This window comes from Carcharhinus amblyrhynchos, chromosome 17 (assembly GCF_965287045.1).
Source record: "Carcharhinus amblyrhynchos chromosome 17, sCarAmb.v2.hapA, whole genome shotgun sequence".
In the NCBI taxonomy this organism is placed as follows: Eukaryota; Metazoa; Chordata; class Chondrichthyes; order Carcharhiniformes; family Carcharhinidae; genus Carcharhinus; species Carcharhinus amblyrhynchos.
Window position 1 is genome coordinate 34,234,012 of NC_137340.1, and position 19,911 is coordinate 34,253,922.

Below are 19,911 nucleotides of genomic sequence, written 5' to 3' on the forward strand. Positions count from 1 at the left end.
AAATCAACAAGACTTTTTGTTCTGGTCAAATGAGAGTGAGCTTACATCAGCAGAAGTTTCCAGTTATTTTTTTTTCTCTTCCTTTCTTCTTTTCAGGCAAGGTCAACCTGTTTACCCAATCACAACAGGGGGATTTCGGCATCCCTACCCCACTGCACTCACCGTCAATGCTTCCATGTCAAGGTGGGTACAATTGCCTTGGCGGCAATCAACTTTTTGTTTTAAGCAGATGATGATCTCCAAGCGTTTTCTCAACAGTTCTTTTGTTTTAATCATCCTGCCTTTGTCTTCACTCAATGAGGACACACATTGTCATTTCCTAATACTCCCTTTTATCGCAATGGAAGGATTGACATGTGCGATTTGCATTGTCTTTGTAATAAACAGGCAAATAAACTAAATGCCATTTCAGAACTAAGTGTTGCACTTTATGAATGAACTGGCAAATAGTGCATCACAATTTTGAAATGCAGTTTTTACTGCAGCACCATTGTGAAAGGAGATCATTTATATTGTCCACAAATATTGACTGCTTTTCAAGACTGTAGTGGTTAAAATATTGCCCCCAGGGGAATATCTAAGTGTCAAGAGCATGCTGCAATTATTGCACACTTTATATCAGTGTTGGAGCCCGAGGGACAATATTTTAGCACTTGCAGACAGAAAAGTGCAGTTAATATTTATTATACCCTATGGCTAGAGTCACTTATCACTACTTGAGCCATACTAAGTCAGATCAGAGAGTAATAATCTTCATTGTTACATCACAGGTTAAAGGCCACTTTAACATGGAATTACTCAAAGTAGTAATAGGCTGGCTGCTCTTCCACTTAAAAGGCTTGCACTCCTTTCTATTGAGGTAGCGACACACAAAGCATCTAATATTTTCATCCATGTAATAGACTCCCATTGTCAAAAGTAGGAAGCATTCCAGTGGTAATAGAAGGTTACATCAGTTATTGGACTGCCATCAACTAATATATCAGTGGGGCTACTGGTCACAAAAGTGCCTACAAGGAGCCTTTGGACTGCTAAAGAAAAACTAATAGTCACTGATTATTTTTACTTACTGGACACTTGAACCTCCTGGTACGTAGAACACAGAACAATACAGCACATGATCAGACCCTTCAGCCCAACGATGTTGTGCTGAACATGACGTCAAATTAAACTAATCCCTTCTGTCTGTCCTTGGCCTATAATCTTCCAGCTTCCTTAATTTCCATCCAGATCATTCCTTTGTTGACTAATTTCAAAATTAAATTTAACGGCTGCAGGAGCTCGTTCTCCCTTGCACCCGACAACCTTTGGTTTCTGCCTGCCTCCGCGCACAATCTGGGCTTGTAACAAAAAGTTGGCCTTTAGGGGATGCAGGAATCTGAAAATCGACCGTGGACAGGGTTTTAAATTTTGAGTCTCATAGTTTGAGAGTTTATTCCTGCTGAAATTATTAAATCTGTCTTCTCTTTTGATCAGCAGGAGCCCCACTGACTGCGTTTTGCCCATATATATTTTCAGTTTTTACACTTGAGGAATTGACTCTAGGAAGGATAAATTATTGATTCTCTAACACAGTAAAAGAAAATAAATACTGTAAGAATTAAAACAGTTCTTGAAATATGGAGTTTTTTTTTGGCCTTCCAACAATTGCTGGTGTAGCAGAGTGGATGGAGAAGGCGATTCCAAATTATTCCACAGCTTCCGGTACTGACATCCACTTCCATGAGAGTATCAGTTTTTATTATTTTTTGTGGAAACTATCTCTTTGAAAGCCAGCTGATGACTGATGGAATTGATTGGTTTTATTGACTTGATGTGTTCAGTGTTGTCCATTAATTTAAAAAACTGGAGCTGATTCTCTCTAAATCCCTACCCTATCAGTTGATCACATTGCACTGTGGTCAGCTATCACAGAATTTTTAGATATTCCACGTCCAATCATAAAATGCAGCGCAATGTGGAAAAGTTCAACAACTGTATTGGCAAACCAGCAAATCTTAAAAATGGGGTGTTTGAAAGGATGAGCAATGCAGCATTCTATACACTATATTTGGCAATGTGATAAGCACAGAATTTTCCAAATACTTAATGAGTGTGACATTCTTGAGTGTTTTAAATCTCTCTCAAAAAACAAAATTACTGTGTTAAATTTGCAGGTTTAAAATACCCCTTAATTTAGGAGAACTAAATTGCTATGCACCTTTCTGTCACTATAGCTTCTGGAACGTTTAGATTTTGAGTGTGATACAGTGCAAGGGATAGGAAATGAACCAAAAGGGAAATTGGAATTCTTTGCTGATTGAAATGTTTTGAATTATACAGAAGTTCACACTTTGCCCTCGGTCAAATCAGACTATCCTGCAGTGGCAGTAGAAAGAAAGTTGCAAACAAATGTTAAAATAAAAATGGAGAGTGCTACATATAGGAGTGTCTAGTTCAGATGATGATTGACCTCCTGTTCATTTCCTTACTTCTATTTTGTGGTGACACAGTTTTAGGACACAAAAGGTGAATGCTTCTGTTCCTGGTAAGGGACGCCCTTGTTTTATCCCTAGAGTTGGTGAATTTAGTATACAGTAGCTATACATTTAAATCTTATCTACAGAGTGTCAATTCTCACAATGACCCGACCACGTTGTCATACTAGTGTGAATTTGTTTTTTAATATCTTAACCAACACTTGGGATGCTTGCTCAGTGTAACTAATGAATATCCTTTTAATGCTGTGGAAGCACCTTCGACACAGTAAGCATTCAGTCACAGGCACTTCGAAAGTATGAACGAGAGAGCGCATGTGCACCTCGTGAAATAGAACTCCGCTTTAAAGATGGGGATAATGATCCTGAGATAATGTGGTTTTTCACATTGGCCTGTTCAACCATCCTTTGATGTCACGGAGGCTGTGCAGTCAAAAGTATGGTCCTGCAATTGCAACTTTTGAGCTGCATGAATGCAGTTCTGAATGTGTGCAGTTGTTTTGGCATTGCTTTTAATTCAGAGCTGTTGGTAACCTAAGCACAGTATGTAACCCCTTCTATTAGGTCCATTAACATAAATGGACAATTGGAGAAAGTAATTCTTGGCCTTGGTTCAGCATAGTCCAACACATTAGTTGAATTCTTAGTTAGCTTGTAGCATAATAGGATAGAAATGAGATGTCCGTTTGGCCGTCTTTCTTGAGATTGTGTATTTTATTGCATGCTTTGCCACAGATTGGTGGCTTTCTGGTTCTGACCCGATGCAACATGTTCCCATACGTCCAGAGTAATCTGAAAAGGTGGCAGAAAGAACCCAAACTGAATTAAATACACAGCACATTCCTAAATGTGCACTGCCATCATCGTACACAAACATCAGCTTATTCCAGTCACATTATTCATCCAATCTTTGTGTCAATTGGCCAGCTCATCGAGTAAAAGTCAAAGCACGCATCAGTATTTTGTAATAACAAAGCCAGCAGTCTTCTGTAAAATATGTGTACGGAATGTCACACCAACTAGCTCACTGACAAGTACTCTGCTTAAATTTATTTTGGGGCAGACAAAATAATATATATACTATATATATAATGTACATAATATATTTATTTATTTTTTCATTCCTTTCACAAATTAGAGGTTCCTTATGTTAGGAAATTACGTGTTTAATAGAGAAAGCCAGTAGAGGAAATGTCCAAAGCCTCTGTCAGCATCACTCTCTGTTCAGTGGGTGTGGCCTTCATTTGGATTTTGTCCAGATGAGCTTAGCATCCACTTGTTGGCTTCCCCCAATATCAAACACAAATGTGTTGATTGTGATTTGCAAAAAGATAGTGAATTCAGGGTACGTTTTCTCCTTCAAATTGGTGACTACCTACATAGGATCTCTCCAGAAATTATTTCTGCACTGGTACAAATTTAGTCTTTGGCCTGTTTATAGAATCAAAGAATCCCTATCGTGCAGCAGCAGGCCATCAAGCTGCACCGACAACAATTCTACCCAAGGCTCTAACCCATATTTCCACATATTCACCCTGCTAGACTCCCTGACACTAAGGGGCAATTTAGCATGGCCAGTCCACCTAACCCGCACATTTTTGGACTGTGGGAGGAAACCAGAGCACCTGGAGGAAACCCATGCAGACACAGGGAGAGTGTGCAAATTCCACACAGTCACCCCAGGTGAACCCTGGGTTCCTGGCACTATGAGAGAGCAGTGCTAACCGAAGTGCCCTTTGCCGTCCTGTAACCTACATTTGGACTGGCACTGGAACCGTTCCATTTGGACCATTTTGCCCATCAGTTATTTTGTTTGCTCTATAAATCTTAAAAAAGAAACAAAATAAAATTCAAGGTTTACATTGTTATACAGTGCAACTGAGATCATCCAGTCCTATTTGGTAGTCTCACTTAGTCCTGCAGTGTGGAGCCCAAATGCTGACACCAAATTATGCCTGTGGGCTTCAGTATAATTGTATAATTGTGGTATTGGTAAACTGTATTGTAGCAGTAATGAGACCCTCTTAATGGAAAAATGCAATAATTTTCACAAGATTTAATTGTGCCAGCCATGTAAAATTTAAATGGATATTTAGTAATACTGGAGGTAAAATAAAATAAAGTAATGAGGTATTGTAAATCTGTAACTAATTTTAACTAGCCAAGGTAGCTGCCATGCAGGATAAAATATGCATGTATTAAAGTTTACAATGCATCAGCATTACCACACCGGATTCCAGTCCTGTGTACAATGTTAATGTCCATATGCATACACAACAAATGCAAACATACAAAACCAATAAGAGAGACTGGTAATTGATGATACATCAAAGCTCTTGGAAGCTGATGTTCAGAACTTGAAAAGCTACTGTTTTGATCGGGGCTCTGACTGTTCGTCACAGCCCCAATTAATCCAGTACTAGCTAATTTCCCAGTGGCTACAAGTATATTTACAAACTACTCCATAGCACTGTATTTAAGCAATCACTAATTGCTCCTAATGATGGGTTTATTTTCTGTTCATCTGATTTAGAGTTCAGCTAATTTAATTGGTGGAGGGTTAGACTTTACTGATGGGCTGAAACAGCTAATGCATTTTGATGATAGCTGTTAATTAAATTAGCATAGATTATTAGGCAAGGCTCCCCATCTCCAGAGACTAAGTAGATGCATTTGTAAAAGTACAGCTTTAGATCGGGGCAGGATAAATTAACCATTTAAAACTAACAATTTCCAGAGGTTTAGCAGAATAACAAAAAAATGTTCATTACAGAATAGCAAAATATGACTCTCAGGAATGTGTCAAATATTCACGATTTTTCAGTATTGCAATCGTATAGCTGGAAGCCTGGCCCCAGTTTACAGGAGTGAGAAGGTGCTCATCTCGGAAGAGGGAAAGGTACAGGACTAGTTTCCGGGTGCACATGGCTGTCTTTTAGCTTATCTCCCTTGCTCCCCCACAAATAGAATGTGGGGAGGGATCAAGTTGTCAAGGAAGAAGCACGATTTGTACGCTTTTTGAAGGCGGTCATTAAAGCAACTTAGCAGTTCTTCAACAGTTTTTCCTGTAGGGGCATACATTAGTTATTCAGATGAAAAAAATAGAACAGAAGGCATTTGTGCGGTAGCAGGGTGATGAAACTACACGTCTGTATTATTCGTATGACATCCGTAGGAAATGTAGACGCCATGCCCTGCCAGAGCACACCTTTTGATATATATTCCATCCAGTAGTAGGGCAGTGATTTCTTCGAATTAAGTGATGGGTCATTATACTTTAAACATAGCAGAGAGGCATAGACTGGCAATTAAATAGCAATAGCTGACATTCACTTGTGCCACCCTGTGACCCTGTTAGATTGAGATGTTAGAGCTTCGGGGCCCCTCAGCCTAGTAAATTGGCTGAAGGTGCTTCTCCTGACTAGGGCCCGCTCTGAAATGTGCTGCCTTCAAAGGGATCAGCATCATGTATAAACCATAATGTGGGTTTGTGGTGGTTTAGAAAGCTCAGGAAAATTGAGCTTGGAAAGATGAGAGATAACAACTGCACAGGGAGAGGAGGGGGAATAATGACAAACTAGCTGCAACTCAAAGAGGCTGTTTTTTTTGCAAGGGGGAGAAAAGCTTCCCACAGCTCTCACATAAAACAAAGTCAGGCAGATGACATGCAGTTAACAGAAAAATGTCAACAGTGAAATAAAGTGAGAGTGAACGCGATAGAAACCCCAGAGACACTGTGGAACAAAAATGAGTTTGTTCGTAACATGGCCTGCAAGTTTATGCACATCATTATATTCTGGCTTGCAGCCATAAAAGCAGTCAGGATTTTTTCATAATTAGCTGTTTAGAATTTTTAGTTTTTACAATGGAATATATATATAATATAATGTAGTTTCCTTGTTCAGTTGTAGATATATCTATTAAATAATGCAAAAGCTATACCAAATTTCAAATATTTTGTAGATAGTGTGGTAGTAATCACCTTATGATAGATTGACATTTTATAGTGTCCATTAACTTCTGAACCCTCATAAGTCTCTTCAGGTAATGAAATGAATGTAACCACTTCATCACATGAAGAATAATACTCTTGAGCTTTTGAAAGCCCTAGTGTACTATAAAATACTTCACCTGTGTACTGTCTTATGTTTGTGTGGTAACTGTAAATGGTATTTTCACTGCTCACTCTGCTAATATTTCACTCCAGGAAAAAAAAGAATCTGCATCTGTCAGCTAACACAATAACTGCCTCCCACATGCTGTGTAATTGGACACAAATGTTCACTCCAAAATCATTTTGCTATATTTTGAAATGAAGCAGTAAATATATCATTATTATATTAATAGGAAATGATTTTGTTGGCTTGATTCAATGGAAGATTTTGGTGTGTCTAAAATTCAGCCCATTTCAATAATGCTAGAAATTGCAATTTGACCATGTATAAACCTGGACAGGTGGTAATGCAAACATTGTCAAAAGGGTCAAACCAAAACTGCTCTTTTGAAAGGCTTATTGTACAGAGATCTATAAAAGAAAGACTTAGAATTTATGTAGCAATGTATTGTATTTATACAGTGCTTAAATTGTAATTTTTTTTATCACTATAAACACTATCCGTAGCCTCAAAGTCAAATCGACAGTTGTATAATGATGATTCATTTTTATGTTATTAATCACAGCTACATAGTGATTGTGACAGCTTGTGCTTGCATGTATGCTTGCTTATATATAAAATGTATCCATCCCTCCCGTTCATTCATTTTTGTTCTGTTGATTTACACAGTTTTCTCTCTGGTAGGTTCCCCCCACACATGGTTCCACCACATCACAGTTTACACACAACGGGAATTCCTCATCCTGCCATAGTCACACCAACTGTCAAACAAGAGTCTTCCCAGAGCGACATCGGATCCCTCAATAACTCGTAAGTCACCAACCTATCATTTTATCTTAATGTCCATAAGACTACATAATTTCCGAAAATTTGCCATGATTGAACTACTTTTCAAAATTTCCAAGAATGTGCATCTCTCATGTTTTGGATTTTAAAATGTGGGCTTCTTCCACATTGTACCCTACTGTTCTTATTGTGATTTTAATATTGAATCATTTAAAATGTAGCCTTTTGTTTAGAAAGAAAAGGTTGTTACAGTTTTACTGGTGAAGCTGGTAACTGTTTTCATTTTCTCAGGAAACATCATCAGGATGCCAAAAAAGAAGAGGAAAAGAAAAAGCCACACATAAAGAAACCTTTGAATGCATTCATGTTGTACATGAAGGAAATGAGAGCAAAGGTAGTAGCAGAGTGCACGCTGAAAGAGAGTGCGGCCATCAATCAGATCCTTGGCCGAAGGGTAAGTAGTTTAAACCACGTTGCACAAGACCAGGTTAGAAATGTAATCTTGGTGATCAGGGTAGTCAGTGAGTGGTGATTTTTTTTTTTACATTGGCCATTACTTTTTTCATATCTCAATTTGGGATCAACACTCCTTAGGAATTGGAAGCCAGTGTTGCCAATAATAGTGAATGACAGCATGTGAAAATCAATGAATGGTTTAATGCTTCCTTTAAAATAGCATGGAGAGGAGTGTTACACAGATGAAGTAAATACCTGTCCACTTTTATTAACCTCTATATTCACTTCAGCTTCTCAATTTAAGAACTCCATCTCAGCTGTGAAATGATTAAACATGCTGTGCCATACTTCTTAAAAAGCCCTTACAATATTAGTACATCTTTTCTTGATTTTGATGGTTCATTTTTATTTTAGTCGAATAGTTCCTCTTTTGGCCCTCCTCCAAACACTTAATATATAGCTGATGAGTCTCCTTATTCTGCTTTTACAATGAATTCTGTTGGGGGTGGTGGGGGGGGTGGTGTTTCTCCACAGTAAATGAATCTATTCAGATATAACATGGTGCTAATGTTGATGCTTTTCATTATATTGTGATACACATCCCAGTTATTATGCATTAACCTTTTCAGGCATTTTTATATGCAAGTATTAATGTGATCTATTTCTCCTACATCCAACCCTGTTTATTCTCAGTGGCATGCTTTGTCTAGAGAAGAACAAGCAAAGTACTATGAGTTAGCCAGAAAGGAACGGCAGCTTCACATGCAACTCTACCCGGGCTGGTCAGCACGAGATAACTATGTAAGTTTCGTTCTCTACATGCTTCCCTGTTCCCTGCCCCCACTCCCATTTATTTATTTTTTGTTCTCCACAGGCCCAGCAGTGTGCACATCATACATGTCAGTCTAATGTTACAAATAATGACCAAGATGAAGTCAACATTGTCCTCCCATCTTGAGAAGCTTGTATGTGCACCACAGAGCTGTCCTTCACGTAGCTTTGTTTCACAGAGTTGATCGGAAGGGGCAATTTTATTCTTCTGAGATGTTTTTGATTCTGATTGATGTGGTTCTCTGAACCAAATGGACAAACTGAGTTTGTGCTATTTTCTCCCCTCCTCCATTTCTTTTTCTTTTGTCTCTTCCTATTTAGGGCAAGAGGAAGAAGAGGAAAAGGGAAAAGCAGGCAGGGGAAACCAATGGTAAGTAGACAGCAATTATCTTCCATTATAAAGGGCACCCTTCACATATCCAAATGACGGCATTTAATCAGATGAAACCCTAGCTGCTGCTAACCATGTTTTATAACATTGTTAATTATAATAGTATTTATGGCAGTCTTAATTTTGTGGCTGGTTTGCCTTTCCGAGTATGGTAAAGTAATCAGTGCATGAATTGTAGACATTTTAATACTCGTTTTTGTAGAACTCCTTTTTTTTAAAAAAAAGCAAATCATTGCCTTAGCTATTGTAACATGAAATATTTTGAAGCTTACTGTTTTATGTACTTATTGTCTTGTATTGACATATTAATTTGGGCTGTACCTGTTTTCTGATGCATCCTCTACGTAATTAGCCTTACCTGCTAGACTAATCCCATTATCCTACTTCACATTTGCTGTTGGAAGGCATGCATGTAAAATTGACCCTGCTATCTAGCTCCTTCTGCTAAGCACTTTAACCTTTTTAGCTTGATTCAAGCCTAACATCCTCTGCTGGCACTAACCTGCAGGTTCTTTATTCAGTCCACTGACTCCTTTTTGTGAATTCTCATTTAAAATCTACTATAAAATAATTCAAATCTGTGTTGCCACACAATATTGGTGCTTTTTAAATGGGTGAAAAATACAGCTGTGATTTTTATACATTTTTATGAAATTAGAGGGCATTGCTGATCACTGGTAACAGATAAATTGATTCATTCCTTTTTGTTTTCTTGTCTCTCTTTCTTCCTTTTCTGTCTCCTCTGCTCGCTTTCATCCAATTTGTTCAGATCTGAGCGCTCCTAAGAAATGCCGAGCGCGCTTTGGCCTTGATCAACAGAATAACTGGTGCGGCCCGTGCAGGTGTGTATCGTTTTCCCAGGTTTGCTATGGTTGGTTTCAGCTGGGTTAAATTGGTACTTTCCCCTTCTTGCTATCACTGTTTCAGTGTTTTAATTGGATGCTGCTACTTACCCTTGCATTTATTGTTGCTAGGAAGTGCTAATTTTGTTTTAAAAAGCGATGAGGGGAGAATGCCAACTTGGCCAGCTAAACCACTAGCTCTGGCTGAGATGTCACATCCAGTGAGCAGTATCCTCCATTTGTTGTTTTTGTTTACTTCATGCTAACAGATGCAAATACTCCAAAGAAGTGTCGGGCATTGTTCGGGCTAGACCAACAGAGTTTATGGTGCAAACCTTGCAGGTATACTCCCATTAGGCCTTCCGGAATTAAATATGCCCTTTTATTGGATTTGTAGTGCATTCGTGTGACTTTCCTGTGCTCTAATGTGCTAATATTCTATAGCTTATTGCAGATTTTTTTATTTTTCTTTTCTTTTTTACCTGTTGCCTTTTATTAGCAGCATTGGTCTATCTCCTTGCAAGCACTGTCCACCTCCTTTATCCCCACCCTACTTTCCTGGCCCTCCCCAAACCGTGGTTGCGATGGGCCTGTGACCTTGTGTCGGAGATTGGTGCAGTGAAACCTAGGACAGAGGAGAGAGAAGTTTTAATCTTGAAAACTGGCTCTAACTACTAACCTTCCATGGTTCATAAAGATCTGTATATGTATGTACATATATATATATATATATATATTTCTTTTAGAAAACTCACCTGGTTTCCGGTGAATGTGTAGACATTGCAGTTCTAAGTGCACAACATGTACTGATATCCTTCTGTGCATGAGTTCATTTTAGTCAGTAAATGTGAAATTTCAACATTTTTACAGAGACTGTTGTTGATAAAATAGTCGCCTCTCCTGAGTAGTTATCACATAATTGTACAACAGCTAAGTTTCCAAGAAGCAGAAAGGTATTTGTGCACTCCAGTAACTATGTCTTTACATTTTTTGTATTAATCGCCAATTTATTTTTAGTAATTGGGCGTCATACCAGCTACAAGCTCGTTCAGAGGAAACTTTCATTTTCAGGCGAGTGCAAAATCTGTTGGAATATCTTTTTAAGTAACACAATTAAATTTTTCTTTTAGTTTTCTTACAATTCGGTTTAACTAAACAAACTCAGACATCAAACGGTCAAAGGCTTATCCACCACAGCTAATCTGGGTACTCTAGAAATTTTTGAACTACTCTGGTTGCCAATTCTCTAATTCTTAGGACTTGGCTGGGTAGAGGGAATAAATGTTTTGTCCTGTTTATATACATCGTTCCTGTTGACTGCATTTGGTTAAATCTTATTTCTTTGTCCTGACACATGCAGTCTTTGAAGTGGGAATGTTGTCATGGTAGGTATTTTGCTTCTTCCAAGTTGAAATCTTTTAATTTTTCACGTAAAGTGGTGCTTGATCACTCTTTTTCTCTTTCATACTTCATTTCCCTTAATTCAGACCGTGCTACAGTCTCTTTAACCACACTTAGCTTTGAATTATTGGAAATACTGAAATTTCAGCTCATGTAGTGAGGCTTATGGAGACTCTGCACTTGCGTGTGTTTCTTTTTTGCACTGTCTTTATGTTGGCATGTATGTTAAGAGTAACTTACTTTCATTCTATAATCATGATCTTAAAGCATAATTAAGATGTAAAATATAATTGTGCTTCCAACCAAATTCTATGACTGGAAGATACATTTTTCGTTTGCTTATTTAACTGTGTCATTTCTAATAAATGGTGCTCAAATTAAATGTAAATATTGTGTAAGATGCAGCACAGACAATTGCCAAGTGATGGACAAACATCAGTGCATTACTGAATAGGTGCCAGAGAATTGTCAGCTGATAACTGATTTGTGTAAAAGCAGTAGTAAATTTGAGACTGCCACACTTTTTAACCACTTTCTCTGAGCGTTTGGCCATCAAGCAGTTCTTTTTGCTTTATGGATTGGTTAATCATTTGAGTGGCTGTAGAGTTTAAATCGTCATTTTAAGTATTTTCAATGGACTAATATTTAAAATTATGATATAAAGAGGAACAAGTGAAGATTCCAAGTAAACAGTTCTAAATGGGATTCTTCGGCTGATCTCATTGCACAATTATCCTCTTTAAAGTTGCCAAAGGTGCTCCTTTCTTATTTCAGATATCAACTTTGTACTTGAGGGTTAGTGCTCAGGATGGGGCAAATTTTGCAAAAGTAGGTTTAGAAATTGTTTCCTTCCCAATTGATGCAGACCAGACTGCAAAACATGTGGCAGATAAACAATTCTTCAATAATGATTTCTAATAAAAATTTTGGGTTACTGGACACTTTTTTAATGTAATATTTTCTTTGCAATTCTACAATAGCAAAATAATGGGGGGATGAATATTGCAATTTAATATTCGAAATTCAATTTTTAAAATAATTATTTGAATCCGATTTCTTACCTTTCGTGAAAGCATTGACTCCTCATTGGGTTTGGCTCAAAGATTGTAAGGTCTCCTGTAGTGCTATACCCAAATGGCCTTCTTCAAACTTGAATCTATATAATGAGTGGTGGTGGGCATCACAAATGAGTTCAGTTCAACCTTCCATTGTCTTCAACTCCTTCAGCAGCGGTCAGTAAGTGTTCAGGAGCAGAAGCCTTGATTTCTTTTGTGGTTCTTTCTTGTCTTAAGCTTACTAAGGCATGTTGCTGATGCCCCCGCCCCCAAAAAAAAGAAACCTCTGGCTGAGGTGAACCCAAGTCATTACGTACTTGGAATCAAACCTGGGACCTTGTTGAACTATGTGGCTCCCTTAAGCAAAATTTCATTTGAGCTTTTCCTCAGTTTGGAAGGAGCAATCATTTGTTTCGGCAAAATGGTTAATGCCCTTTTTTTAAAAAAATTCAACCTTTCCTGAAGAAGGGGCGGTATTTTTCAGTTCACTTTGATATTTTTGGGAAACTTGTAGTCAAGTATTGGAAAGTCATTAAATTGAATGTAATTAGCATTGCATTTTACTCAAAGTTGACAAAGAATTGAAAGTTGAAGGACAGTATAGAAAGATTGGTTACCAATCTACGTGCCACTGAATCATGGGACATACACTTGCATGAGCAATTCCTTGTGGGCAGAGCCTATGGTTGGGTTGAATCAATAAATGCTTCATTATGAGAGATGTACACATTGACATCCTGAGGCACGAACCAAAGCACGAGCCCTGTGACCGATTGCCTGACCACCCTGTGGGAGAATTCAACTGAGGGCAGGACAAATTTTGGTGATGGAGATTGAGATTAAAAAGCTTTAATCTGCAGTGAAATAACTTTATGAAAACCACATGAAGTTCCTAATATATTCCCTCTATGGCTCACGATTTTCCACACCAACATGTTCTTATTGGGAGGCAAGTCACTTAGCAACAAAAAAAGGAGAGTAAGCCTATAATCCTACTTTAATGTGTCCGCAAACGCCAAGTCAGGGAAGAGCTGATATCCCAGGAATCTCTAAATGGGAGAAAATAATAAAAATGACTTCTAGAACTTTCCAGGACACAAGCAATGATGGAAGGAAAATATATAAAGTTGAAGGTATTGATATCAGAAGTAGCAGCTGTAAAAGGTTCAGCATGCTTTATCTGTTATCCTTAATTTTGGGTGACTAACAATTGCTGGAAATTTTATAAATTCCATTTCCTGCCTCCCCCAACCAGTTATTGAGAAATTATTTAGCTCTCATTTGGACTTTGCTGTCAATGTTAGGTGACTTGTTTAAGTTTTGAAATTGTGTATTCATCTGCAATGCACTGATGCAGATGAATCCCAGTCTCGTGCATTTGATTTTTGTTCTGCATCTGATCTGATACCTTAATGTGTACCTGTAGATTGTTTACGTTCTTACAATGCTTTCTGGGATCCGTATTTAAATAAACCGCTGCATTGTCAAGAAATAATTTATGCGTTTAGACCTAGGGACCATTTTCCTTCAGTAGTTCAGGGTTGAGTTAAATCAAGATTGTTTGCACTTTATTAGCCAATGACTTACAATTATTTTGGAGTCAGAGTTCTATTCATTTGGCAATTACCTGGTTGTTGGTGTTGCGTTTTTCTGTTTTGAGCCCACCAAGTTGGTCCTTTCACTTCCAGCTTTGTTCTAATATGATGCATGCCCTGCTGCTTCACTTGCATGTTCTTGTCCGTTACATGGCTCTTTTGTCTTGAGGAACCATGTGTTTAACTGCATGCATACATTACAGTTCAGCATGTATTTGACCGAGCAGGCTTCTGTGGCTTGAACTCTGTATAAAAACTGTCTCAAATATGTCTTATCATCCTGGCCCTGAATATATTTGACAGATTTCTAATGGGAGTGAACTTCTAACACTGGGCTGCAAACTATTGGGGTGGCATTTGTAATGTTAGCAAACTTCAGCTGTGAACTGCATACCCCTTTCCTTTGGCAAAATGCAGGACAAAATAAGATTATTTGTAGTGTGAATACTAATACATTTTCTTCTATCTTTTTAGTGAAAATTGAAAGAGCCCTACTAATAATTACTACATGTTGTTGTTTGCAAATTTTATTAGGTGGTTGAACTATTGCTTGTTTGTAAAATAAACCAAATGTACTCTAACAATGAATCCTTGGCCAAACTGCTCCAGGAATTGTGAAGTACAATAAAAGCCTTCTTTCCTCTCACAGATAGCTGGTGTGAAAATGACGCATACAAGGAACCCTATTAATGAAATGTGAACCTTTTTTCAATCAACCAAACCTTAATTGACTTGCGTTTTCCATTGCAGACCATTAAAAGAATCAGCCACAGCCTGCAGGCCATAGAACCAGTTATTCTTGTTTTTTTTTGCATTTTCCATGGTTTCTTGTTCCTTCTCTTTCTTTCATTCCTTTCTTTAGTATCCTTCTCCTGTCATCTTCAATTTGGTGTGGTTCTTAACAGATAAATTGTCATTTTGTTAGTGTTTCACATATCAGAAAGCTATACCTTATTACATTTAAACAAATTTGTAAATCCCTATAGATATGCTGGCTTAATTGGGCCTTGCATTAGTTATTAATGTTTCAAATGTCGTGGATGTACTCTTGTTGCCTGAATAAGATTACTTTCTTTGTTCAAATAACCAACTCCATTAGTCTTTTTGCCCTTTATTTACAGATAAATCTTTCCCTGTTTCTAGGAGAAAAAAAAAGTGCATTCGCTACATACAAGGTGAAGGCAGCTGCGCCAGCCCACCCTCTTCAGATGGAAGCATATTAGATTCTCCTCCCCCTTCTCCTTCCATGTTAAGCCCGTCTACAGCAGACTCTGATCCACAGACTGAACAAATGCAACCTCTGTCACTCACAATGAAACCTGATCCTTTGGCCCATCTTTCCTCGCCATCCTCTTCCTCAGTCTTGTCGACAAACTCAGCACTCAAGTCCAGCGCAGTTTCAGCTGTTAGTTGCCAGAATGGGGCATTAGAGCACCGATTAGTACACCAATCCACATCCTCGTCTTCGTCGCAGACTCGACCTTCGACTTCATCCATGTCAATTGTCCATTCCCACGGTGCTTTGCAAGAGACACAGTCCCAGCCACTTTCACTTGTAACCAAGTCTTTAGAATAGCTTTTAGCATAGTTGCTGGTGTTCTTTTTATTTCATTTGTGCCATATGGCTACATGTCAGTAGATGTTATGGAGTGCATTGGTCAATATTTGACCCATTGTTATTTCAAGGTCCTCTTTGAATATGTAGGATAAGCCTTGAGAAATCCTGCCAACCTCTTGTCAATCATTGCAAAACCTTGTAGTGTTCATCACTGTTATGTGACTCTTACTGGGTGGATTCTTTACTAGTAAGAGACTGATATCAAATTCAAAGAAGCCCTTGTGGAAGGAGTTGGCTACGCTGTATTATTTGTATTAAATAAGAGCTTGCGAACCAATCATTTTACGTCCATTTTATCCTTAAGGGCACAATGAATGCAGTGCCACCTGTTAATTGTGTGGAACAACTTTTGTGATGTTGCGTGTTATTGTTTAAATGTACAGAAATAATGGGGAAAACTGTGTTAATATGCATTGTTCCATGGCGTTGTTTTTTGGGGGGGGGGGGATGCAAAAAGAAATTACAACGCTATAGGACCAGTAGTATTTATTGCTTTAGAGATGCTTGTTGTATCATGTATGTTGTCTTTTAAATATTTTTCATTTCTTCAAACAATGTATAAAGTTTTTTTTTTGCTTAGTGTAAGCATCTTATATATGAAAAGATTCATTTACCAAGGATTTCACCTTTTTTCCTCTGTTGTGATACATGACTGTCACCAAATGGATAATGTAGTGGCATTGTAAAGAACAAAAGTGCACAAAATTGCTGAAAAAAAAAGCCATTGTACAAAAGAAAACTTGAAAGTGATTGGGGGAGGGGGGAATGTTTTTGGGAATAGCACAAAAAAAGCATCTGATCACCCATCTAAAGCCACATAGTGGACTGAAGCCTCAACCCCTGGAATTGCTTAACCTATATTCTATGTATGTATGCTGTGCCAAACTTTTAAAAGTCGATACATCTGCCCTCCCCCATTTTTGCTGTATTTTGGTCCTTTTTAGCTGTGAGGTAACATAGGTATGTATGTAGATTTAATGTTGCTGACTAGTTTAAGCTATAACGCAATGTGTTTGGTAGCTATTGGCAAAATCATCCAAAAAATCGTATAAAGCAAAGCATTGAAGGGTGAGAATTAATAAAACCCATAAGGGCCAAATTTTCTGTACGTTGGGGAAATTACTCAAAACTGAAACTGCCACTTTTTATGTACACTACTATCAGTAGGTATTAGTAAATTTTAAAATAGGCATGTTGATGTTGCAAAGGCTGTATACAACTGATGAAAAAGTTCATTCTTTCGGTGCCATTGTAGTAGAAATGAAGCAGTTGTATAGCTGTTTTTTTTCCATTTTACTAAGAAGCTGATGACCTTTTGTGAATACTCTCAATGTTTCCTAACAGCTGTGATGTTCCTGTTCTGTTTTTTGCTCCTTTTTTTTCTTTTCGTTTTTGAAACCATTTTTGTAATGAATCAATGTTCATGCTGTACAGTATCTGTAGCATGCAGTTCTGGATTAATAAAAGCAACTTAGTACGTGCAGAAAACTCTTGTGGTGTTCGTGTGCGCTGCGTCACAGTTACCTGAAGAAAACGGACCGTCAACTTTTCACCTGAGCCATAACAGGAACCTTTTACATAAATTCCATTCGTTGTCCCTGCCTAGTTCAGATAATATGTGGTGTGATGCACATTGTTCGAGAGCTGGACATTGGTGCTGGTGTGCTGTGGATGAGGAGTAATTGCAGAGAACATGTTCCTGATGGACAGAACATGTTGCCTGCCTCTGCAGAGATAGGTAATGAGTCATTTGTTAGGCTGCACTTCATTTTCTTTGCTTTTGACATTTTGCACACTCACTATTAACTGGTTTGTAGCTGTTGCTTTTCTTCGGTTATGGGGTGGGTGCCCCTTGAAAAGCAGTATTTCATTGCAGTGAGACACTGTGAAAGATGCATTTAACGAAGATTGCATGATTGTCAACGAATGCTCAATTCTGAATTTGCTGGGGATAATGTATGTAACTGCTGTTTTTTTGTGTATGTTGCTTTTTTTGAAGTTTGGAACATTTTTAATGATGAAATCACAAATACGCCAAAGTTTAGATTTTTTTTGTAGAAATTAAAAGAATAGATACATCGGGATTTCAGCAGCTTCTAATCCAGTACTCTGTAAAGCCATAGGCACAAACTTGAGTCTAATTTCTCTTGTGTTTCCAGTAATTGATTACAATAATGAATAGTACTGAAAAGTCCGAAATTTACTGTTAAATAATATAAAAGCAACATGCGTGCAGATACATCCTTATGTTTGTCACTGGAATCTTTCGGAAATAGATTGATAAAATGAATCATACCATTTGTGTAACATGGATGGGCTTTTTATCAAGTTAATGAGTAAATATTGAGAAATGCCCATTTCCGTTGAGAAAGTGCTACTTGTTTTTTGGTGAATCTTTCTTTTTTCTGTTTTCAGTTTTGTTAACACTGTTTTACTCCTCAGCAACAGTTTTGAACAAGCTTCGTGGAGCAGTCTATTGAAGGTAGAAGGAAATTAGAGGTGTCTATCCCACAGCTTTATTCTGTATTTTATGCTAATATATTTTCGGCTGGAAATGAGTACTTTCTTGTTCATGATATTCTAAAAGCAATTCAATCAGCTTAATGGCTTATCTGTATTAAATACTTACAGTTAACATTATGCCACCAACCCAATCAGTTGCACGGACAGGTTGATAAGGACATTGCTCCCTGGATGATTTCCAAAGTACAGTATCTGCTTTGAGTGTAAGCACTAACAACCTCCCCCAGCCCCCCTCCAAAAGAATCCCAATTGGATTTTTTAGTAAACATGATGAGTGACTTCTTGTCAGCAGGCTCCAGTTGCCTGTCGAGAAAGCGGTGTGCTAAAAACTTGTGAATTCTTCCAACACTGAATTGTCACCTCAAAATTGTTTGATCAGATTTTGCCAAACTTCCATTAGTGATCTGCCTGCTTCATACTCCAGAGCTTTTGAAAATGAGTATGTTCAGAACATCGATGGGTCGGTAAATACTCTCATCTGGCAGTTTTGAACTAGATATGATGGGTGAATTATTCTCATCGGTTTCTGGATTCCTGTTGAAAAGTGACTGCTGCGAAGGGAGGGACTGGGGGCGTAAATACATCTTAAATAGATTGATGTCAACTTTTTAAAAAATGTGGGAGTGTGACTTTCTAGGATTTCATAAATATGTCTTCAATTTGGAGGAAATTTGTTTGATTTATATCTTGAGTAGTTTTGTGGAAGTACTGAACAGTTCAAGAGCTGTTGAGGCATTATTACCTTTAAGAAAAGAATACTCGTTGCTTGTTAGGTATAGCAGCAGAACTCTGATATTCGGCTGAAGCTTTTGAACTGTGCTTTCTACAACTTAGAAGTTGATGATGCAGTGCTGAGGAGAGTCAATCTTGCATGCTTGTTAACAAGACCACGTTCTCACTCGATCATTTTGCCCCCATCCTGCCTAATGTTGGCTGTCACTGGGAAATGGGATTATATGTCCACGCACTCAACTAATAAATATCCATTATTCATGCCTAAGCCTCATCGCCATTTACAAGTACTTGATGCTGCCTTCAATTAGCAACCTCCAGTCGTTTCTACGGGGAATGCTAAATGCAGTCTGCAAAATATTTCCATTGCAAAGTTCAGATCTAAATGAGTGAAGCTTTTTGGGAAGTGAATGACAGGAACTAAACACTGAATTGCAAAACTTTAAAAGGAACAGAGACACAAGGATTCCACTAAGTTTTTTTGAAGTTAGAATAAACACTTAAATTCATGTTGTGCTTTACTTGACCTCTATCAAAATACTTGCTAATACAGGAAACATGGTAGCCAATTTGTGCACAATAACTAATAACAAATATATTTTGTAATGTAGATTGAGGGATTAAATATTGGCCAGTACACCAGAGGACATATGCCTGCTCATTAAAGTAGCCATGGTGTGGATATGCTGGCGTTGGACTGGGGTAAACACAGTAAAAAGTCTGACAACACCAGGTTTAAGTTCAACTGATTTATTTGATAGTAAACTCACTAGCTTTCGAGGTTACCCCCTTCGTCAGGTGAGTGGAGAGTTCTGAACCCTCCGTTCACCTGACGAAGGGGGTAACCTCGAAAGCTAGTGAATTTACTATCAAATAAATCGGTTGGACTTAAACCTGGTGTTGTCAGACTTTTTACTGCATTAAAGTAGCATCATAAGACCTTTTGTGTCCACCTGAGTGGGCAGACTAAGTTCAATATCTCATCTGAGAGACAGGACCTTTGACAGTGTAGCAGTGCCTCAGTAGTGTCAGCCTGATTTCTGTGTTGAAATCCGATAGAGTGACTTGAACCCAGAGTTATCGACTGTG

General features: G+C 38.0%; 1 protein-coding gene across 25 annotated transcripts in view; it reads left to right on the top strand.

Moving 5' to 3' along the window:
• tcf7l2 (transcription factor 7 like 2) overlaps positions 1-17,049 on the top strand; it is a 180,130-nt gene extending 163,081 nt beyond the window's left edge. For 4 of the 25 annotated variants that reach the window (XM_080205772.1, XM_080205776.1, XM_080205770.1 and 1 more), the window contains 8 exons: positions 97-183; positions 7,262-7,402; positions 7,670-7,832; positions 8,528-8,635; positions 8,987-9,035; positions 10,168-10,240; positions 10,916-10,969; positions 15,093-17,049. In XM_080205772.1, the coding sequence (XP_080061898.1) occupies positions 97-183; positions 7,262-7,402; positions 7,670-7,832; positions 8,528-8,635; positions 8,987-9,035; positions 10,168-10,240; positions 10,916-10,969; positions 15,093-15,525 (1,108 nt within the window). In that variant the 3' untranslated portion in view covers positions 15,526-17,049. Of the gene's footprint in view, positions 1-96; positions 184-7,261; positions 7,403-7,669; positions 7,833-8,527; positions 8,636-8,986; positions 9,036-9,825; positions 9,899-10,167; positions 10,241-10,915; positions 10,974-11,258; positions 11,284-15,070 lie in introns of those variants that run through there. The other 21 variants (XM_080205796.1, XM_080205774.1, XM_080205775.1 and 18 more) reach the window with 18 other exon arrangements.
• Positions 17,050-19,911: the final 2,862 nt, after the last annotated feature.